The 23,880-nt window shown below is 43.5% G+C and overlaps 1 protein-coding gene across 2 annotated transcripts in view; it reads right to left on the bottom strand.

Moving 5' to 3' along the window:
- Positions 1–23,880, bottom strand: part of IFT38 (intraflagellar transport 38) — a 132,140-nt gene that overhangs the window by 78,834 nt on the left and 29,426 nt on the right. For both annotated transcript variants that reach the window (XM_084818805.1, XM_084818806.1), the window contains exons 4-5: positions 7,857–8,036; positions 4,899–4,994 (exon numbers count right to left, since the gene is read on the bottom strand). In XM_084818805.1, coding sequence (XP_084674931.1) covers positions 4,899–4,994; positions 7,857–8,036 — 276 coding nt within the window. The remainder of the gene's footprint in view (positions 1–4,898; positions 4,995–7,856; positions 8,037–23,880) is intronic.

The following is a 23,880-nucleotide window of genomic DNA, read 5'->3' as shown; positions in this document are numbered from 1 at the left end:
AATAGTGAAGCATGGAACTACTGGCACTCTCATACTGGAATTCTGGTTTTTTGTATAAAGCAAAAGTGCCATGAAATCTCAGTGCTTTTAGCTTGGGGTGGGGATAGGATATAGTATGTATGCTAAAGTACCAGGATCTCTTCTCTCAATCCATCCAATGAAAAATCCAGCGCCTACCATAAGGCACAGCAATGCATTCAACAGCACACGTGAACCTGCTACAATGGGTACCATAAGCCACACTTCCAGTGGTCTATGATTGGCATCCTCTTACTGCTTCTGAATTGCTCAAGTGGTAAGAAATGATATATCTCTATAAAAAAGTTTTTTTCCCCTCTAGCTGAAAGGATTCATTTGCAACTGTCTTATGATGATGGGGAAAGTAATTTTCTTTCAGCTCTCAACTAATAGCAAGTTATTGTTCTTAAGTGCATAGGCAATCCATGCTTTTAAAAATATCATACGGTATAAGTGGAAAAGGAGTGCACAAAGTTCATTGCACAAAGCATCTCAGAATGACACATCCGAGCAAGGTCAGCCAGCTACTGGGTTGTTTAAGAGAGAGGAACACACAAGCCTGTCCTTCTCTGTAAACCTACAGCTATGTACACAAATACATGTTATATGAAAACTCTCAGTTCTGCCACATTTCCTAACCCTATAATGCTACCTACCCTATAGGGGTGCTGTAACAATTACCGAGGCAATGCATGTGACAGCTCAAAAGTGCTTTATAAATTTCTAAGTGGGATATAGTGTGTGTGTGTGGGGGGGATTGTACCTGGATGGGAGAAACCTGGATTCCAGTTCCCATTCAGCCATGATGCATATCTTAAGCTATGAGGTAGATCTATTTGATCTACCTCATAGGGCTGTTGTGAGGTTAAAATGAGGATCTGCTATGTAAGCCACCCTTGGAAGAAGTGTAGAAAGCAACAGTGGAATAAATTACTATTAGTGATTAGCGCTTACTATTTGTAATTACTAGTTCCAAGTTCTCCCAAACATCAGCCTTCTCACACACACATGCGCGTGCACACAAACACACAACAATAGGCTTGTTTCAGACTCCATGCTCTGACCTTACTCCTTGTAAGGAGAATGCAAGACGACGACAGGCCAGGAACAAATGTGTGATTGGTAATTGACAGAAAGTGGTGGAAAGGAAAAGGATTGGTCAAGACAGGAAATGTTGCACTTTCTCCTTGCCTGGAGTCACAAACATAGATCAGTAGCAGAGGGGAGGGGGCTGTGTGAGCATGTACTCTTGGGTGAGTGACGGGGGGGGCATTCTTTTTCTTTCCAGCCTTCCCCCTCCACCTCCAGCCACTGCTTCACTCCCAGCTTTCTGTCCTCCTCATGTGTGGGCTCCATGTCCTCCATGTTCTGGAGTGGAGAAATCTAGATTGTGCCTCCAATTTTTAATATTCACCTATTTTAAATTAAAAAAAACAAAGGGGGCCAGTTAGACAATATCACACACTATGTTCCCTAACATTTTTATTTGAATTTAAACACACATTTCTGTTGTTGGATAAAGCCTTCTTAAGCATCTCTGGTCTCTGGCTTACGCAGTCATGGAAATCACCACAAGACATGCCACAATTTAATTTGTATAGATGAAAATGACCACCTTTGCTAAAGCAACAGAGAGAGGACTTCATCCATTTGTCCAAATGTCACCCATTATGGAAAACACAAGCTCTGTGTTGCTACTGTTAATAGCCACCAGCAAGGTGCACAACAAAATCTTTGAATGGTCTGGTATACTAACGGAGGCAACTCACACATTTTTCTCCCCCAAACAGTAGCTTCTCCTATCTTCACATGGATTTTCAGCTGCAACCATCGAGCCATCACTTTTTTAAAAAACAAAAGCATACACTGAATACAACAGCTCCTGCAAGATATTTCTTTCACATTTATCACTGCTACCAAGAGGTAACACTTGCTGTGGGATAAAGACTTCAGAGTCAAATTATGCAGTGGATGCATTCTTACAGTATAAGCTGAATCTGGCCCGCAAGCCTCAGGTTCCATACCCCCAGTATAAGGAGATGCATTTTCCCAGCTGTGGGAAAAAAAGAAAGGTGCTGGTGCTGGTGCTTGGGAGGGGGGGGGGGAATGCAGAGGCCTCTTGTCCAGGGTCCAAAACTCCCTAGCATGTATGGTTTTTAAAAAAGCATAGAGTCTCCCCAACCTAGCTGGGAATGATGGGCTTTATACCAAGTCAGGCCATCCATCTAGCCCAATATCTACCTGACCTGGTGATCTTCAACCAGTCATTCTCTCTCGGCCTGACCTACCTCACAGGGTTGCTGTGGGGATAAAATGGAGTGGGGGGGCTATATACACTACCCTGAGCTCCTTAGAGAAAGGCCAGGATAAAAAATGAAAATGTTAATAAATATTAATAACATAGATAATATCTACTCTGACCGTCCATGGCTCTCCAGGATCACAGGCAGAATAAGGTCCTTTCCATCACCTGGTGCTTGGTCTTTTTTAAATGGGTATGGCAGGGGCTGAACCCGAGACCTTCTGCATGCAAAGCTGGAGCTTCACCCAAGAAACAGAACTCAGGATGGGGCTATGCAAATAGGACGACTGATTTTCAGTTGGGGGTCACTAGGGACAGGTCGCCATTTGGCCCGGTCCCTTAGCGCATCCCCTTACTTTCTCCCATATTAGGAAATGGGGAAATGTAAAGCACTACAATGAGGCAAACACTGCCTGGTCTTCACCAACAGGCATCCTGGGTGAGAGTCTTTAATACTTACAAGACCTCCCTTGACAAACTCCACCAATAATAAATGACTAGAATTTGGCCAGTACCATCATTGCCATGAGGATCAAATTGCTAAGTTAGAGCTAACAGAAACTGTCATGGTCCCACAAAGAGCATCAGCAGTTTAGCTTGGATATCTGAGCTTGGTCCAGAGATGCATTCCTTAGTTTTAATTAATTGCCCACAAAGCAAAAAATCAGACACAGACCATTAGGAATGAGGCATGAAAGGGCGTCTTGGTACTTTCATGGAGATTTTCATACAACTGGCCTTTGCAAGGGCTTTGTACCTTACCTTACCTTTCAGATGTCATGTGACCCTAATGAGGAAGAGCCGAGAACTGAGACAGGCCACAGTGAGGTCAATCTGCCAACTGTTTTTGCCACAGTACAAAACGTACAAGACTAGCCTCTCCCACATTATGCAGTAATTCGTTATCCTATGAAGAGTATGTTCTCCCTACAGGATACACTATGTGCTCCCTACAGGCTAACACAATCCCTGGTGGAATGTGCAATTTTAAAAGGGGCTTCTAATGGAAGGGAGCTGGTGAACTGCAGTAGATTTTTTCTTCCTGGAACAATCATCCTCAGGTTTTTTCACTGTGTTTATCACTGTGTATGAGGGACTGCCCAATACTACTTCTACCAAAGTCTTCTAAAACCTTTAAAGCTGCAATTTGATCAGAATACCACACAAGGGAAGAGTTGTGTGGAGTTGAAAAATAGTTATTCAGACATATCACTGAGCATGCTGGATAGGAAAGCAACCATCTGGTGGCAGCCAGCTACCTTATAAAGTATTTCAAGTGTTGAGTAGGGATGGCAGAGAATTTCTCCCCGAAACTTCAGGGGGCCGAGCGCCAACGTGTTCGTTGCCGAATGTCCCTTTGCCGAATGTCCCTCCCGGCGGCGGGTCCGGCCAGCGGTTCGGTGGGTGTTTGTCCGGGGCGGGAGCGGCAGCCGCCATTCCAATCAAAGAAAAAAAAACAAAAACGCCCCCGTGATAGGCTACGTGACGATTAACGTAGCCTATCACGGCTAGATTTGCAAAGTCAGCCGTGATAGGCTACGTAAATCATCACGTAGCCTATCACGGGGGCGTTTTTTAAAAAAAAAAAAAACTTTTGAGTTCGCGGCCGGGCGAGGCGAGGCGAGGCGCCTCCTCCCCGGCCTGAATTTCGGCCGGGCGAGGCGAGAAGCCTCCCCCCCCGGCCTGAACTTCGCGGGGGGAGCAGCGAAGCGCCTCCCCCCCACCGCGAACAAGCTTCGAGGACAGGTAAGTGACTTTCGTCCACCCCTAGTGTTGAGGAATTAAACAGACAGAGCAAGAAATGTATATGGTCAAGAACTGAAGAGATAAGGAGAGCTGAAGTTCGCAGATTTGTTATTTGTTTTAAAAGTAAGCCAAATATTGGGCTTCAGTTATCTAAAAATATTAAAATCAAAATAACAGTTACAGCAGTGTAAGGCCCCAGGCCTGTAAACAAGTTAATAGTGGTTTTAGAGAGGCTTAGAGATCCATAATGCTCTCTGCTTTCATTCATTATTAGTTGCAATCCCTTGCTGGTGGGCCTCTTGGCTCGTAAGATGAGTCAAAGGCTGATATAGCCCACGACGGCAAAGTCTATGCTAACAAGTCTGGTACCATCAATCTTATCAGAGCTAGGATGTGCCTGGGAAGTGAAGCTATGTTTATTTTAAGCCACAGGTGTCTATGCTGAGAAAATCCTGATAGTCTTGCTTCTGCCAAATATGTTACCAAGCACCGCTAGGCTACGCTGGGAATGTTGCAGATGAACTCTAATTAATGCTTGCACCTGTCATACTACTTCACTGCTATGCCTGAATAACATGTATGATATAAAAGCTTTCTTGAAGCAGAGTTCTTGGTTCAGAGTAGCTCTCTGATCCAACCATTGGGTACATCTGTGTGCTCAATAAATGTCTCCTTGTAAGAAAACCTGGATCTAACTCATCACTTTCTCGGCACCTCTAAATCTTGGAAGCCCACGGCCGGGGCACACAAGCACATCGAGATGGGAGACTTCTAGTGTGATGTCAATATATATATTTTTTTCAATGCCAGCAAATTCTCTTTGCTGACTTACCCTCAGCTCCACTTCTTTGCCCAGTAAATCATACAGAGACGCTCCTTTTGAAGTGATTTCTGAAGAAAGCTGCCTGGCTGTCTTCAAATCTGCAATCTAGACAAACAGAAGAAGAAGAGCATTATCTTCCCGAAAAAATGGTGTGCGTGTGTGTGTGTGTGGGGGGGTATTTCTAGTGAAAGCAATGTATCTGGCCAAAATTGCAGCTGGAAGGGCCTGTCATAGAATCATAGAATAGTAGGGTTGGGCCTACAAGACCATCAAGTCCAACCCCCTGTCCTAAAACTGTGATAATCTTTGCACCAATTTCAGTGGATTGAATAATGCTTAACGGGGCCAAAAAGCATGTTATATTATTCTCACACTTAAAACAAGCTTGCTTAAGCTGACACCTTTTATTTTGAAGGGAAAGCAGCTGTATAATGCCCCAATCCAGAACATGCTCCTGATCCAAGTCAGAGGCCCATACCTGTTTCCCACCAAAAATATCCCCCAGCTGCAATTTGCAGTAAGCATTGTCAGCAAATAGCAATTGGAAGAAGGCCATTTTTACCTTGAAATTGGCACGGGGCCCTAATCCAGATCAGGAACACATTTTGGATTGGGGCCCCACACAAAAGCTTTTCCGTCAAATTAAAAGTGGGCAGCTTAAGCACACTTTTTTTTGAAAAAAATGAACAATGTAACATCTAGTGTGGCCCAAAGAAAGCACACTCTCCCAGCCTAGTCAGAAAATTCAAATCCTACCAGTAAGTGGAGTTTCCACCCTTGCGAGAAAGAACATTTGCTTAAGCAAGAGGACCCATCATGAGCTAATTAGCTGCAGCTTCCATTCAGAACAGCCATTTGCTCAAGATAGCCAACACAGGGAGAAGGCAGATCATTTTCACACCAAAGTGGGAAAAGGATGAGAGAAAAATAAGTTTTGTAATGTTGCTTGGGGCAGCCTTGAAATTTGCAACTCTCCTGGCCTCCAATGGCAACTACCAATTATTCCCCAGAGACTAGACAAGGTGTTGTCACATCAGGTCTTACACATAATCTACCCTTGTCTCCTCGTTGCCTGGGGCTACTGGCCCTTTCTGGCAGAAGGGCGACAGAGAGCTGCACACCCGTCCTGACATGGTGGGGACACAGCAGTTTCCACCAGAGGCTTCCTCATCAAAGGGAAGAGGCTGTGGGGGATTGGTCTTTGCATTAATCTTCCCACTGTGAGGGAAAGACCCATACAAGGACCGATGCCTGCCACCCTAGATTTGGCTCAGCACAGCCAAAATATAAGATTTCAAGTCTAGGAGAAATGGCAGCAGAGCAAGGGGAGGAAGTAAGGCAGGAGAGTTGCAAGAAAAACAGGTGGGCAAAATTAGTTGCAAGACTGGCTTGACCCACCTACAGATCCATAATTATTGGTTCTTTATCTTTTTAACTGGGTATGATGTACAGACTCTTTGGTAAGCCAGGAAGGGATGTCATAGACACTAAGCAATGGCAAGGCAGAAAACAGCAGTAAGCCAACATTTTAACATCTCCTTGGTAATGAATAAGTGCTGTTTTTCCAAAAGCTTGGGAGAGGAAAGACAAACATATTTTGTTGAGGGCTGCGTCAAACTCACAGTAGACTACAATTCTTAAAACAAACTCATGCAAGATCGATGTTAAGAGTAGGTGGGAGGGGTCAAAGTACTCTCTGTGTTATTTAAATGTACATTCTGCTTTTTTATCAAATGACAATCGAAGTAGATGACACCACTGTCATTTACAAAAATCAGCATTATTAAAGATACATCAGTAATAACATTCATAAAAAGTAATGCATTTTAACAATGGCAAAATATTAAAACCAACAAAAAGGCTGACAAGAGACATTTTCAGTGACCACTTGAAAACTCAAGAGAACTGGCCTGTTGAATCTCACTGGTCAGGAAGTTCCATAGCAGCCACCACTGAATTAGTTTTAGAACCAATGCTCAAAGGATATTAATCTCTGATTACTTGTTAAGTACTGACTCCAAGCCCTTTTCAGCCAGCTCAGTCGGGGATTCCGTTAGGTAGCAAGTGGCCGGTATGCCAACAGCAGCTTCAATCTATCTCTTTGGCCCAACTGGAGGTATAAGCCCTCTTAGTTTACCCCAGGAGTAAGAGGTTTCCTGGTGAGGAAAATGGTACCTCTATGGATCACAGCAACTCCCCCACCCCTCCCACCATATGTATTTCCGTTTGGCAGCAACACAGAGACGGACCTTCTCTGCAATGGCGCCTGCCCTGTGGAAAGGTCTCCCTTCTGAGGTGCATCAGGCCTCAACACTGGCATATTTTAGGCATTGATTGAAAACGTAACTGCTTAGTTTGATTTCCTCCAGCCATGAGTTAACTTTGTACCAGTGTCATAATATTATTTTGTGTGTTTGCGCGCGTGTGTAATTTTTGTTGTTTGTTTTTATTCTTTTGTAAACTGCTTTGGGATTTGTCTCAATAAATATTGCTAGTACACAAACAGAGAGGTTAGTGGGTGGAACCACCTGGTTGTAAGACATATCGCATTGCCCTGAGTTCTTCAGGAAAATGGTGTGGGGGAGTCTAATACAGCACATAAAGTACAATGGCAAGAATACAACTGGAAGGAGGATACAAACCCATTTCTAGGATTTCACTCACAGTCCCTTTCTTCCAGGTGAGGAAAACATACACTGAGTCTTCTCAACAACAAAATTATAAAACTGTAGCTTTAAACACAAGCCAGTGTGACATGGCAGTTAAATGGTGGGTCTGAATATGGGAAATCCACGGGTCAGTAAAGCTCCCTGCGATACCCTGTACAAAGCACTGTGACTTCACCTAATCTACTTTGCAGGGAAGTTGTGAAGCTAAAGTGACCCTTTGCGCTCATGCATGGAAGAACAAGATACAAATGTAATTAAAGTAAGAGTAATATAAGAGGAAAAGCACAAGGTTCCTTACTTTTGAGCCAAGGTCAAATTTGAATTTGCCTGTGTCTTCTTCACCCACAGCAGTGGTCTCCATTCTTTTGGTCTTCATGGCATTGTAAAGCACAGAGGTGATCTTCAACAGCTCCTTCACTGCATAGCCATCTGCTTGGTAGAGCTTCTTGGTGTTGAGCTTTATGTGAGCCTTGGTCGCCTGTGGGAAAGACAACATAAATGCTTTGCTATTTATTTTACTACATTTATATTCCAACATGATGGAAGTCGGGGCAGTATACGGAGGGTTCCTAAGCCGCCTCCCACCCAGGCACTCACCAGATCCAGAGCTGCTTTAGCTTTCACAAAGTTGCCATATCACAGGCCTTCAGACCATTCATTTATTCATTCATTATATTTCTACAGCATCCCATAGGCGACATTCTCCAGGCAGTTCCCACAGATTAAAAACCATTAAAATACATGATACGAAGTACAGAACCATTTACATAAAAACATATAAACAGACAGTATACACACACACACAACAACTATCTAAGAACAATGTTTTAAACATTCAACCAAAGACAATCCAGGACCTGATTAAAAACACATTATATGCCCATGCCCTTGGACTGCTAGCCTCTGGAGACGCAGATCTCAAATACCTTTTCCAAGAATCCAATTTCTACACATTGAGTGATTCCACTTCAAAACACAGGTGCCTTCAGCCATGCTACATAGCTCTGAGTTCTACTGTAGTAATACAGACAGACAGGTAGGAGAAAGCACAAGCCATTCCCTGGTGTTGTTAGGATGAACATGACCTTTATGCAGCAAACACCCTCCACATCAGCTGAGTCCCTAATTAGCTTAAAGAACAACTCAGCACAGCAGACGTTACTGCTCCAATTCACCAAGGGTGAAATTTACAGCTGATCAGACCTCCGCTTAATTGGCACTTAAGTGCTGCCCACGCCATGGGCCCACCTTCCTTGCAGGGGTCAGTAGCTCTCCCCGTGAAGTGCTATAATGAGATCACTTACCTTAATGAACTCTTCCCTTTGAACAGTCCTTGTGGACCAGCAATTTAATATTTATCTATTAAACTGCTCTGTTTTAATTTCTCTCCTTGGTTATGTGTCATGGGCTAATCTGACAGTTCTACAAGTACTAAAACCTTCACTGTATAGTCTGGAAATTAAAAGGAGAGATGCCGAGAAGAACAGCGAGTTCCACAGGTGGGGCCAACAGGAGAGCAGAAGACATTGGCAGGGCCTGGGCAGAGATGGAACAAGCCTCCCGTTTTTATCCCCCCCTCCCAACACTTGATCCGAAGGAACTCCTATACAGGAGCCCCCCACTCCTTAATAGAAATGGTTGCCAGGTTTTAGAGTTTTTACTGACGGTATCCCAGCTGAACTGTTTAAAATCTTGCAAGATGATGCTGTCAAGGTGATGCATGCCATATGCCAGCAAATTTGGAAAACACAAGAATGGCCAACAGATTGGAAAAGATCAACTTATATCCCCACACCAAAAAAGGGAAGCACCAAAGAATGTTCAAACTATCCAACAGTGGCACTTATTTCACATGCCAGTAAGGTAATGCTCAAGATCTTGCAAGGTAGACTCCAGCAATTCATGGAACGAGAATTGCCAGATGTACTAGCTGGGTTTAGAAAAGGCAGAGGAACTAGAGACCAAATTGCCAATATCCGCTGGATAATGGAGAAAGCCAGGGAGTTTCAGAAAAACATCTATTTCTGTTTTATTGACTATTCTAAAGCCTTTGACTGTGTGGATCATAACAAATTGTGGCAATTTCTTGGTGGGATGGGGATACCAAGTCATCTTGACTGCCTCCTGAGGAATCTGTATAACAATCAAATAGCAACGGTAAGAACAGACCATGGAACAACGGACTGGTTTAAGATTGGGAAAGGAGTACGGCAGGGTTGTATACTCTCACCCTACCTATTCAACCTGTACACAGAACACATCATGCGACGTGCTGGGCTTGATGAATCCAAGGCTGGAGTTAAAATCGCTGGAAGAAACATTAACAATCTCAGATATGCAGATGATACCACTTTGATAGCTGAAAGTGAGGAGGAGCTGAGGAACCTCATGACGAAGGTGAAAGAAGAAAGTGCAAAAGCTGGGTTGCAGTTAAACCTCAAAAAAACCAAGATTATGGCAACCAGCTTGATTGATAACTGGCAAATAGAGGGAGAAAACGTGGAAGCAGTGACAGACTTTGTCTTTCTAGGCGCAAAGATTACAGCAGACGCTGACTGCAGCCAGGAAATCAGAAGACGTTTACTTCTTGGGAGGAGAGCAATGACAAATCTTGATAAAATAGTTAAGAGCAGAGACATCACACTGACAACAAAGGTCCGCATAGTTAAAGCAATGGTATTCCCTGTAGTAACCTATGGCTGCAAGAGCTGGACCATAAGGAAGACTGAGCAAAGGAAGATAGATGCTTCTGAACTGTGGTGCTGGAGGAAAATTCTGAGAGTGCCTTGGACTGCAAGAAGATCAAACCAGTCCACACTCCAGGAAATAAAGCCAGACTGCTCACTTGAGGGAATGATATTAAAGGCGAAACTGAAATACTTTGGCCACATCATGAGAAGACAGGATACCCTGGAGAAGATGCTGATGCTAGGGAAAGTGGAAGGCAAAAGGAAGAGGGGCCGACCAAGGGCAAGATGGATGGATGATATTCTGGAGGTGACAGACTCGACCTTGGAGGAGCTGGGGGTAACGATGGCCGACAGGAAGCTCTGGCATGGGCTGGTCCATGAAGTCACGAAGAGTCAGAAGCGACTGACCGAATAAACAACAAGAACTACCCCCTCCTTGGGATCCACTGAAGGAATAAAATTTCAGGGTGAAGGACAAGGACAGGCTATTTTCTGCTTGGCTTGATGAGAGCTTCTGCTATTAGCTCTGCTTCCATGCCCACTAAGCTCAATCCCTGAGCTAGGGCTGGCCCTAACTTTAAGCAGAGATGCCTCTGGCAGGTGCTGGGGGGAGGGCAGCCCCCCCCCAGCAGCCATTCCCCCTGAGCCACCCATCTTCTTGTGCCAGCAACAATGCTTGCTTGTTGCTGGCCTGAGATGGCTGGCTGGCTGTTTCCCCTAGTTGCGTTCTCCCAACGGGTTGCAGGAAAGATGTGAAAGGCCCCAGCCTAGCAAGCAGGCAGAGATAGAGGCAGCCAAGCTGGGCCACACGTTCCAGCAAGCAGTATGCACACTCCTGCTTTGCTGTGCTCACATGATGCACACTGGTGCTACACTGCACGTTTGAGCAGGCGGCCAGCAGGTGTAAGGTGGATTGCTGAGCAAGCAACTGGCGCCCTGCCTGTACCAGATGCTATTAGGCTACACCTCTAATGCAAGGGATGAGGATCACTGGCTAAAACTGCAGGAAACCCGCTCAGAGAGATCAGAAACCATATGGATTCATCTATCTATAGGGGTGGACCATGCAAACCAGTACCCCACCCTTGCAGGAGTTGCAGGCGGCCTTAAGGTCAAACTCGATCTGGTAATGACTTGTCCGTGACCATAACGCAATCTTAGGCTACATTAACAGAAGCATAGCATCCAGATAATGAGAGGCAGTGGTTCTACTTTGTTTTGTGCTAGTCAGGCTGCAGCTAGAGTGCTGTGACCAGTTCTGGGCATCACATTTTAAGGCTGCTATTGACAAACTGGAGTGTGTTCAAGAGTGGCCACAGAACGGGGAGGGGTCTGGAAACCAAGTCCTATGAGGATCAGCTGAAAGAGCTGTGCGTGTTTAAAATGAAGAAAAAATTAAGGGGAGTCATGATGGCTGTCTTCAGGTATCCAAAGGGCCATCACACAGCAGATGGAGCAGACTTGTTCTCTATTGCTCCTGAGGGCAGGACTAGAACCAGTGGGAGGAAATGGCAGGGAAATAGATTTCAGCTTAACATTAGAAGAAACGTCCTCAGAGTAGGAGCTGTTTGACAGCAGAATGGCCTGCCTTCACTGGGTGGCCATCTGTCAGGGATGCTGAAGTTACATCCTGCATTGCAGATCCTGCACTGAGCTGGGGGTTGAACCAGATGACTTCAAAGGTCCGTTCCAATGCTATGATTCTATGCAAACTGAAATGAGCTACACAAATAAGGGAGTTAATTGACTCAGGCCAGCCACACAGTATATGACTAGATATACTAGCCACTGCTGCCTTGCAGTTACGATTTCTAACAGGCCAGCTGTATTATTGCATAAACTGGTAGAAAGAGATGTTCATATAAACTGCCAAAGGAATTAGACCACTAAATCTAAATTAAAACTGTTGTTCAGAGCATGGAATACAAAGTGAATAAACATATGGAAAAGTATTGCTCCAGTAACATAAGAAAGGGAACATGCTAGTTGATGTATGTACTATATTGACCATACATTACCCAGATTCCAGCCAGTGAAGAATTGAGGCATGGAGGGCAGAGGATGTTAAAGAAAGAGATCCAGAGGAGAAAAGACCCTAAAAATATACAGAAAATCTTATAGCTGCTCCATTTTCTAGATGCCGATTATCTCACATCCTCACACATGCAGGAGAAACGAAGAAAGCCAGGAAGAAATGTTGGCTTCTTGAGAACCTTTTCCAAAGGTTGTTGGAAAAAAGGAAGTTTCTAATTCTCTTGGCCAGGGGTCTTCTTCCATTCACAGACCCTTCCCCCTTGCTCGCTCACTCTCTCTATTGCCAGCCTCTAGCCTTGCTATTTCTCTCCCTTCCCCATCCCCAGCCTTCTTTCTCTCCCTTACTAGCTGCTAGCCTTGCTCTTTCTCTCCCACTCACCTTGCTGATCCTCTGCACTCCTGGCCTCAGTCTCTTTCTCCTCTAGAGCTTTGCCTTGCTATTTCCCCCTCCCTCCCAGCCTCTAGCCTTGCTATTTCTCCTCCACTTCTTTTGACTAGCCAGGCCCCCATGACAGCCATGATGTGATGAGCCATGGGAGCCATTTTATGGCAATGCCTACAGCAGTTTCTCAAATTCCCAAATGTGCTCATCGGTCTAGAAAGGTTGGGGTTCTTGGCTATAACGAGACATATTTGAAACAGCATGGGGAGCTTCTGCTGAAACTTTAGGAATAACAAGCAAGTTTAAACAAAGACTCGTGGGGAATGGTTTCTCTTCTCTACATTCCATGTGGGTCTTAGGATAATTTATGATGAAATTCATATCATTCAAAAACTATTAATCGCAAACACCAAGATCAACCAAGGGCACCCATTTGGCTATACCAGCCTTTTCCCAAGTCTAAGCAGTCAGGAGTTTCCCAGGCTGTGCACTGAGTCCTCTGATGATGAGCCACTCAAGGCTGCAGAGGAAAGGAAAAAGGGACAATTTTGTTGTCTTTTAAGATGCCACATGACCCATTCTTGTTTTTTGCCACAATCAACTAAAATAGCTACCCATTCTAAAGGCATAAGGAGCAGCACAGGGAGAAGGAAACACAGGCCATTGACAAGAGGAAGGGCTTATGTGGAGCAGAGGAAGGGACAGAGAAGCGTTACAAGCAGAACATAAGGCAATAGAGGCAAAGACAGAAAGCTTGACGTTGAAGTGGAGCATGGCAGCTGTTGTGTACAGACTTGAGGAAAAGGGTGACACGGCCACAGCTAAAAGAGGAGGGACTCCACTGGGGAGAGCATGGAATGAGTAACAGCAGGAGGGAAGGCCAGTAAGGGAGAGGTTACAAGGGTCAAGATGAGAACTAGCCAAGTCATGGTCAAAAGTTTTAACGGGAGGTACCGTGAAGAAAGGTATCTTAGAAATGCTGAAATGGAAGAAGAGGCAAGAATGATTGCTTGGATGCGTGAGAGGAAAAGATATTTTGAGGTTTCCTTCACAGTCATTGCCACATGAAATACCTTCAACCAGGGGCATTGCTAGGTTCTTAAAAGATCTGGGGCACAGGCCCATGACACAAATTTGCATACACACACACACACACACACACACACACACACAGAGTCTAAGCACACGTCTAATATATGTGTGTGGTGTGTGCATGCGGTGTGCTTGCGTGTGTGTATAGATTACATACATACATAAGAAGTGTGCACTGACCCTCCCCACCCCACTTCAGCTCAGACCCTGATTCATCATTTTGGAAAACATCCTGCTTCTGCTCTGGCCAATTTGTAGTCAGACCACTTCAGCTCATCACCAAACCTGAGTCAAGGGTTGGAAAAATGAGTCTTTATGCTTCCTGTTGACTACCATGGGAAATTAGAAAGAAAAAAAAACCTGTAACTTTTTTCTCTTGGTCAGAACTGGATGATAATTTCAGGCATAGCAGCCCCCTAAAAGGGGATTACAGCTGCCCAATGTCAGAAAAATAGGTGCAAGGTTTATATTTTGATTTTCTTTTAAAGGGAACTGCCAATAACATTTTAATTCCTTGGAAGAATTGGATAACAATTTCAGGATTCATTGCTCTATCAGAGAAGATCATGTCTGCCAAATTTCAGAATGATAGCCACAAGGGTTTTGGTGCACAGGTTGCCTTGACATTTTGAGGCCTCCAAAGGAGGACATACTTATCTCCCTATGTTCCTTGTGGACCATTATGAAAATTACAGACAGGCTAGAGGTGTCCCTAAGTAAGAAACCAGCAAAGTTTCAGAAGGATAGGTGCAGCAGTTCATGTGGAAGGGGAGTTCTCCAATTTGGGGGAGGGGGTGATTTGCTTTCCCTTCCATTCACCTCTTCCCCAATAGCTTTTGGGTAAATTTGTATGAAAATGCACAGGTAATTAGGGGTGTCCCCCAGGCAAGAAACCTGCAAAGTTTCTGAAGGATATACATACATTCTAATTTAGAATTATTAGAATTTATTTACATTTCACCAATGTTAGCAGCAAGTCGGAAAGTGCTATTGCACTCATGTCCTGCTTGCGGGTTTCCTATGGGCATCTGGTTGGCCACTGTGTGAACAGAATGCTGGACTAGATGGACCTTGGTCTGATGCAGCATGGCTCTTATGTTCTTAAATATAGAAAGTGCCTCTGAGCATGTGCAGAATGTTTTTCTTTCACCACTGGGCACTTACACTCTCCCCCTACCAATTCTACTCCCCTCCATGCAACCATCCCTCCTCATCCTACCACCCTCCAGCAAAAACAGAGGTCTTGTTTTGTGCAACTCCTCTCTACCTCCTCCTCCTTATGCACAAGCTCTCATTGTATCTTCCTCCCCATAACTTCATTTGTGCCAAGACTTCACCAGGAGTCAGCCAATGAGTCTGTTTTCAAAACTAGGGCTAAGTTATGGAGAAACTCTGAGCATGTACTAAGTGCCTTTCCCTCACCAATGAAGCTAGAGTTCATGCAAAAAAACCCCAAAGCCACAAATGACAAAACATGCATAGGACTGAGCTCAAAGGGTAGTCAATTCATTAGATGGAATTGAGTAGGCACTGTGTTAAGCTTGCAGTCCCATGCTCACAACTCAGGACTTATTTCCGAGTAAACATGCAGAACATCAAGGTGCAAATCTCCCTGCAAAAGTAACTTGTGCTGGAATCCTATGCACACTTTCCTGGGGGTAAGCCTCATTAAACATAATGGGACTTCTCAGTAGGCATGCATAGGATTGCATAAATTAGCGATATCTCCCCTCCACTTAAAAACAAACCAAAAACTCCTATTTTTTAATTAAAGCTTTCTGTTCATAGGAATATAGGAAGCTGCCTTATAATGAGTCAGACCCAGGCCAATCTAGCGCAGAATTGTTGACACTGACTGGCAGCAGCAGCTCTCCAAAGTTTCAGGCAGGATTCTTTCCTAGCCCTACCTGGAGATGCTGGGGATTGAATCTGGGACCTTCTGCCTGCAAAGCAGGTGCTCTGCCACTGAGCTACGGCCCTTCCTACTGCTGGATAATGGCAACTGACAAACAAAACAGCCCCAGATTTGTTTCTCTGCAACCATGTGAACCCACTCTTCTCAAAGACTTGAGTGAGGAGAAGGAGAAAAACCAACTCTCTTGTCTGTTTGTATAAAGTCAAATATAGTTCAGAACTTCTCTTGCCCACTGAAGTTTCTTTAAGAATTCCTCAAGATATGCTCTGGGTGGAATAAAGAAGAAAAGGAAGGAAGGAAGGAAGGAAGGAAGGAAGGAAGGAAGGAAGGAACAGGGGAGGGGAGGGGAGAAGAAGAATGGTGATTGGAAATGTGCATGGGGTTGGGGGGTAGAGAGAATTCTCTAAGCCAAGTGGTTCCTTTCAGAGAGGGGGTACTTCAGAGGAATTTAGGAGGCTGTGGAGGGTTTGTAAAGATTGCACATACTTAAATGAACTTTATGAGGTGAGGTGGCTGAGGGCTTTTTCTAGCTTTTTTAAAACTGTAAAACCTATTTCAAAGCCCCAGCAATTTCTCGATCATGATGCCACATAGTCCTAATCCTCCCTTTGGGATTATTTGAATCCTACAGCTATTTAGGAGAAATTAAAGTGGAGGGGGAGAAAGAAGTTTGTGGAGGCTGATTGGATCCTTTGCTGCACTGAAGCTACTAAACTTCTACAGGATCCAAGGTTCCAGTTTCAGGCAGTAAAATCAGATGCTGTGTGAAACATGAGTATTTTACATGGAGCTTTTTCTTCTCTTCCCTTCCTTCTCCCTCTTCAAAATTTCATTGTAGGCAAGCTCCTGCACAAGCAGTGGGTATGTAAGAACAGAAAAGTAGGGGGAGAGGGTTTTTGCACCTCAAAAAAACCTACACCAGAGATTAGGGATAGTGACTGCCTAATGGTCACCTTAAACAACTTCTGATTAGGATCTCTAATCCTCTGGGTGGCTTGACAGTTTTTTTGTTTTAAACTTTAAGAAAAGGAAACTTTATGCATGGCTAGCACAAAAGCCACTAGACCTAACTGTCTGAATTTTGGCAGGCTCAGTCATCTCTATAGGAGCTGCCAGGTCCCCAAATTCCATGTGGAAGCACTCACACAAAAAATAGCTCTTTGCTTTGACACATTTTCTTGAAAATAGCAAACTTTACCTGTGACTAGCACAAAAGCCACTGGACCTATCTGAACTTTGGCAGAATCAATCAGCTCTATGGGGGCTGCCAGGTCCCCAAATTCTATGCACATATGTGGAAGCACAAAAAAAATTATAGCTCTTTGCTCTGACAGATTTTCTTGAAAATAGCAAATTTTACAACTTCTGGTAGGAGCCATGTTGCCCTGGCAAGCGTCCTGCGGAGGCTCTGCAGGCTGCCTCCTCAAACAGCTTTTAAAAGGTTGAAAAACTTTTTCATCTTCCCCTGGAATTAAAAGGGGAAGCTAGAGTACCATCTGGATAAGATCTTGGAAGAACAACTCCTTTTGCGGAGCAGCAGAATAGCTGGACTCTAAGGTCAGTTTTCCGGAGCGTCATCTACTCAAAGCTGTTTTGAAACTCCTATGTAATTAGGAGACTTCAGGACTGACAAGCTCCGAAAGTATTTATGAATTAAAAATACCAACAATATCTGAGGACCTGCAAAATCTGTTAAAGTGACTGTTTGTAATTATACTTACTTGCTTTCTTTACGGAGGAGGAGGATGGCAGCATCAAGGGGAAGGAAAAAAGCCGTGGGACCACCGCCAACTCCCCCAACCCCTCCCTTGGCAAAGGTTTCTAGAGACGTTGGAGATGTAGAGGAGGTGCTGGCTCTGATAAAAACTTTGTCTTCTCAATTAGCAGATCCAGCTAAGAGGCTGGATACAATCCAAGATTCTATTACTAACCTTCAAGGGGTTGTGGATTTAATTAATAGCTCTTTGCAAAAGATGGAATTGAAGATTAATGCTCTCAAAGACCACGTGTCTGCGCAAGAGACGGCTATATATGCCTCCCATAATATCCTGTCTGCGAGAATTTCCCAACTGGAGGCACATACTCATAGAGCGAATCTGCATATCCTTGGTATCAAAGCTCTGCCTGCTGATATGTCTGTCTAAATTGTTGGATAATTTTCTACATGAGCTACTCGCTCTGCCATCTGATTATTTACTCGATATTGAGCATGCATACCATGTTCCAGGTCCAGTTCGTGGCATCAAAGGGACTGCCTATACTGTTATAGTTCAATTTGGAAGAGTGTCTACAAAAAATCATATTTTGCGCTTGGCAAGAGAAGTGGGAGAACTTTTTTGGAGGCCAACACAGGACAAAATTATGTTATTTCCAGATTACACTGAAGAAATCACTGACAAAAGAAGGTAATTTAGCAAGGAAAGAAATCAGGCAAGACAAATGAATCTGCGATATCATATCAAATATCCTGCTATATTTTGATTTGTTTTTGAAGGCCAGATTAAGAAGTTTTTAAATCAAGAAATGGCAGAGGCCTGGCTAGCTGGCGTTCAAAGTAAGGCATGGGAGGCATCTTCCCCAGCCTCATGAGCTGGGAACTTTTCAATTATTATTGTTTCTCAGATTTGTTTGGGTTATAAGGTCCAGGCAGTATGCCTGTCCAGAGGACTGTTTACATATATCCCCCTTTTTTTCCCTCTCTCTCTCTTTTTCTTACTTTTTTTACATTAGACAAGATATACTGTATAGTAAAATTCCTGTTTGTGTGTGTATAGATATGTATACATGCATATATAGATTCAGAAATGACACTATGTAAAATATAGATCACATAAAATTTATTCGTGATTTGTTATTAATCCTTTTTAATTTCTTTCCTTTTTTATTATTACTATCATTATTATGAGACTTTGATTAGTAATATTTTTGGTTGGTTAAATTGTTAAGCTTTACTATTATATGTTAATTGAAGGACAATATATGGTTATTGGAAAGGAACTGTAGTGGTGTAGTGGCAAGAGTGTTGGACTAGGAGCTGGGAGATCCGGGTTCTAGTCCCCACTCGGCCATGGAAGCTCACTGGGTGACTTTGGGCCGGTCACAGACTCTCAGCCCAACCCACCTCACAGGGTTGTTGTTGTGAGGATAAAATGGAGAGGAGGAGGATAATGTAAGCCACCTTGGGTTCCTTGCAAGAGGAAAAAAGGCGGGGTATAAATGCAATAAATAAATAAATAAATAAATAAACTGTAGGCTTGCTCCCTTGCTATAAAACAGATGATATGATATTGAAATGTGAGGTTGATTATCTATGCTGTATTGGCAATGTTATAGGTATAACTTTTCAGTAGAATGATATTTGACGTTTTTGTGTAATGGAGTTTAAATTTAATCCTTAAGTAACGTTTTAATATATTTTTCTTTTTCTTGCTTGCTTTCTTCTTCCTTTTCCTTCTTGTTTTTTTTTTCTTTTTCATAATTGCTGTGTCCTCCTAAGAATACTGTATTGTTGGAAACCGTAGATAATGACTAGGTTGTTGGAACTGTTTATTTCATTTATAAAGATAAAAAATAGAATTAAAAGTATACAAAAAAAAAGAAAATAGCAAATTTTACCTGTGACTAGCACAAAAGCCACTGGACCTAACTGCCTGAACTTCAGCATATTCAATCAGCTCCATGGGGGCTACCAAGCCTCCAAATTTCATGTATTTGTTATACACACTAAAGAAGTTATGGCTATTTTTGTTTTCCAACGCAGGTTTATGGGAAAATGTAAAAAGAAAAAGAGCAATTAGGACAGCTCAAAAGATCCTGGGCATAGCTCAAAAAAACATCTGGGGCCCATGCCCAGGTGGCCCTCTCCTAACGACACCCCTGCCCTCAACCAAGAATAGGGGAAACTGAAGTGCTGAGTCAAAAATGTCAAGTCATTAGAATCTATAAGGAAATGATTAGACATTAAATTGCCCTAAGCAATGTTTCCCCTTCATGGATCACTGCCTTGTTGTGGCGAAGGGGCTTGCGTAACTCAGTGAAGCCATAAGCTATGCCGTGCAGGGCCAGCCAAGACGGACAGGTCATGGCAGAAAGTTCTGACAAAATGTGGTCCACTGGAGAAGGAAATGGCAACCCACCCCAGAAAATTCTTGCCAAGAAAACCCCATGGAACGTATCACAAGGCTAAAAGAGATGATGCCGGAAGATGAGCCCCTCAGGTCGGAAGGTGTCCAATATACTACTGGGGAAGAGCAGAGGAAATTTCCAAGTAGCGCCAGAAAGAGTGAAGCGGCTGGGCCAAAGCCGAAAGGACACTCAGCTGTGGATGTGTCTGGTGGTGAAAAGAAAATCCGATGCTGTAAAGAACAATATTGTTTAGGAACCTGGAATGTCAGATCAATGAATCAAGGTAAGCTGGAGGTGGTCAAACATGAGATGGCAAGATTGAACATCGACATCTTGGGAATCAGCAAACTAAAATGGACAGGCATGGGCGAATTTAATTCAGGTGACCATCACTACTGTGAAGGGCATGACTATCTACTACTGTGGGCAAGAATCCCTTAGAAGAAATGGAGTAGCACTCATAGTCAACAAAAGGGTGGGAAAAGCAGTACTGGGGTACAATCTTAAAAACGATAGAATGATCTCAGTACGAATCCAAGGCAAACCATTCAACATCACAGTAATTCAAGTCTATGCCCCAACCACTGAGGCCGAAAAAGCTGAGGTTGATCGGTTCTATGAAGACCTACAACACCTTCGAGAACTAACACCAAAAAAGATGTCCTCTTCATCATAGGGGGTTGGAATGCTAAAGTAGGAAGTCAAGAAATCACTGGGATAACAGGCAGGCATGGCCTTGGTGTACAAAAGGAAGCCGGACAAAAGCTAATAGAGTTTTGCCAAGAGAACACGCTGATCATAGCAAACACTCTTTTCCAACAGCACAAGAGACGACTCTACACATGGACATCACCAGATGGTCAATATCGAAATCAGATTGATTATGTCCTTTGCAGTCAAAGATGGAGAAGCTCTATACAGTCAGTCAAAACAAGACCTGGAGCTGACTGTGGCTCAGATCATGAGCTGCTTCTTGCAAAATTTCAGCTGAAATTGACGAACATAGGGAAAACCACTAAACCATTCAGGTATGACCTCAATCATATCCCTGATGAATATACAGTGGAGGTGAGGAATAGATTTCAGGGATTAGACCTGATAGACAGAGTGCCTGAGGAACTATGGACAGAGGTCCGTAACACTGTTCAGGAGGCAGCAACTCAATCCATCCCAAAGAAAAAGAAATGCAAGAAAGCAAAGTGGCTGTCTGATGAGGCTTTACAAGTAGCTGAAGAAAGAAGGGAAGCGAAAAGCAAGGGAGAAAGGGGAAGATATACCCAACTGAATGCAGAGTTCCAGAGAATAGCAAGGAGAGACAAGAAGGCCTTCTTAAATGAACAATGCAAAGAAATCGAGGAAAACAACAGAATGGGAAAGACTACAGATCTCTTCAAAAAAATCGGAGATCTCAAGGGAACGTTTTGTGCAAAGACGGGCATGATAAAGGACAAAGAAGGCAGGGACCTAACAGAAGCAGATGAGATTAAGAAGAGGTGGCAAGAATACACAGAAGAACTATACAGGAAAGATCTGAATGTCCCTGATAGCCATGAGAGTGCGGTCACTGAACTTGAGCCGGACATCCTCGAGAGTGAAGTCAAGCGGGCCTTAGGAAGCATTAGTAACAACAAAGCTAGTGGAGATGACAATATTCCAGCTCAGCTATTTAAAATCCTAAAACATGATGCTGTTAAAGTGCTGCATTCAATATGCCAACAAATTTGGAACACTCAACAATGGCTGCAAGACTGGAAAAGGTCAGTTTACATTCCAATTCCAAAGAAAGGCAACGCCAAAGAGCGTTCAAACTACTGCACAATTTCGCTCATTTCACATGCCAGCAAGGTGATGCTCAAAATCCTACAAGCTAGGCTTCAGCAGTATGTGAACCGAGAACTACCGGAAGTACAAGCTGGGTTTCGAAGAGGCATAGGAACTAGAGATCAAATCGCCAACATTCGCTGCATCATGGAGAAAGCAACAGAATTCCAGAAAAACGTCTATTTCTGCTTCATTGACTACGCTAAAGCCTTTGATTGTGTGGATCACAACAAACTGTGGCAAATTCTTAAAGAGATGGGAGTACCAGACCACCTTACCTGTCTCCTGAGAAACCTGTACGAGGGACAAGAAGCAACAGTAAGAACCAGACATGGAACAACCGATTGGTTCAAAATTGGGAAAGGAGTACAACAAGGCTGCATATTGTCACCCTGCTTATTTAACTTCTATGCAGAGTACATCATGAGAAACGCCGGGTTGGACGAATCACAGGTCGGAATTAAGATTTCGGGGAGAATTATCAACGGTCTCCGATATGCAGACGATACCACCCTAATGGCAGAAAGCGAAGAGGATCTAAAGAGCCTCTTGTTGAGGGTGAAAGAGGAGAGTGCAAAAGCTGGTTTGAAACTCAACATTAAAAAAACGAAGATCATGGCATCTGGCCCCATCACTTCCTGGCATATAGAAGGGGAAGAAATGGAAGCAGTGACAGATTTTACTTTCTTGGGCTCCAAGATCACCGCAGTCGGTGACTGTAGCCATGAAATTAAAAGACGCTTGCTCCTTGGGAGGAAAGCTATGGCAAACCTAGACAGCATAGTCAGAAGCAGAGACATCACCTTGCCCACAAAGGTCCGTCTAATCAAAGCTATGGTTTTTCCAGTAGTAATGTATGGCTGTGAGAGCTGGACTATAAGGAAGGCTGAGCGCCGAAGAATTGATGCTTTCGAACTGTGGTGCTGGAGAAGACTCTTACAAGTCCCCTGGACTGCAAGGAGGTCCAATCAGTCCATCCTAAAGGAAATCAACCCCGAGTGCTCATTGGAAGGACAGATACTGAAGCTGAAGCTCAAATATTTTGGCCACCTAATGCGAATAGAAAACTCTCTGGAAAAGACCCTGATGCTGGGAAGGACTGAAGGCAAAAGGAGAAGGGGACGACAGAGGATGAGATGGCTAGATAGCATCACCGATTCAATGAATATGAACTTGAGCACACTCCAGGAGACAGCGCAGGACAGGAAGGCCTGGCGTGCTATGGTCCATGGGGTCATGAAGAGTCGGACACGACTGAACGACTGAACAACAACAACAACAAAGCAATGTTTACTACCCTAGTTTAAAGTGCTCTGAAGAGGCAGGGACAGCCGACACCCAGAGGCAACCAAGAAAATACTGGGCATCAAAAATAGGGCAAACAAAAACTGTAAATATCATAGGCAGTGTTTTTCCTTCTCTTTCTTTCAGTAATAAGAATGTGAGTTGTTTCGTGACAACAGTAAGTACAGAGTTTTGAAAGGAAATGTAATTTCTGTGTTGGTAGGAAACCTACGTCAGCTTCACTAGGAGGCTGATGAAAAGCATTCTAAGAGTACTGTTAAAAAACATGTATTTCAGAACCATTTAAAACGCAAGTGGAAAATCAATGATTGTTAAGGAAATAAAGACCAAGTCAGTAAAATGGAAAATAATGTACATTCCACATTTCTCAGAATTGCAGAAGTTCCTTGCTTACATGTGCAGGAATCAAAGTTCTAAGTGATTTTGGCAGCTTGCTACCACAAAAGCTTCTGCAGGGAAGGTCAACAGTTCTTAGTCTATTGCTTTAAGACTGATTCAACAACATCATTACAAAACCATCTTCTTCATCATCATCATCTTTATTATGGTCTACAAACACATTCGGGAAATATACCGTAAAATCAGTCCTGAAGAGATCTTATTTGTCTCCTATTTGTCTCCTATCACTTTGGAGTTTCTCATCCAATCCAGAAGACGTTTACATAATAATTTGGTGTAAATTTTCCCAATTATAGATAGGAGGCTTATGGGACGATAATTATTGGGATCCTGCCTCTCGCCCTTCTTGTATATGAGGACTAAAACTGCCTTGCGCCAAATATGCGGGAAATGACGTGTCTTGTTGCATAAAGTAAAAAAAAAGGAGCTAAAATTGAAGCCCACCAGCTCGCATTGCATTTTAATGCATTTGAAGGTATACTATCAGGTCCAGGAACCTTATTATTTTTAAGTTGGCTGATTAATTCACTGATCTCTTTTGGATGGACATCAGGCTACT

The sequence above is a fragment of the Heloderma suspectum genome, chromosome 12 (genome assembly GCF_057233095.1).
Source record: "Heloderma suspectum isolate Gila_16-S chromosome 12, 16-S_ref, whole genome shotgun sequence".
NCBI lineage: Eukaryota > Metazoa > Chordata > Lepidosauria > Squamata > Helodermatidae > Heloderma > Heloderma suspectum.
This window is presented reverse-complemented; position numbering and strand designations above follow the sequence as displayed.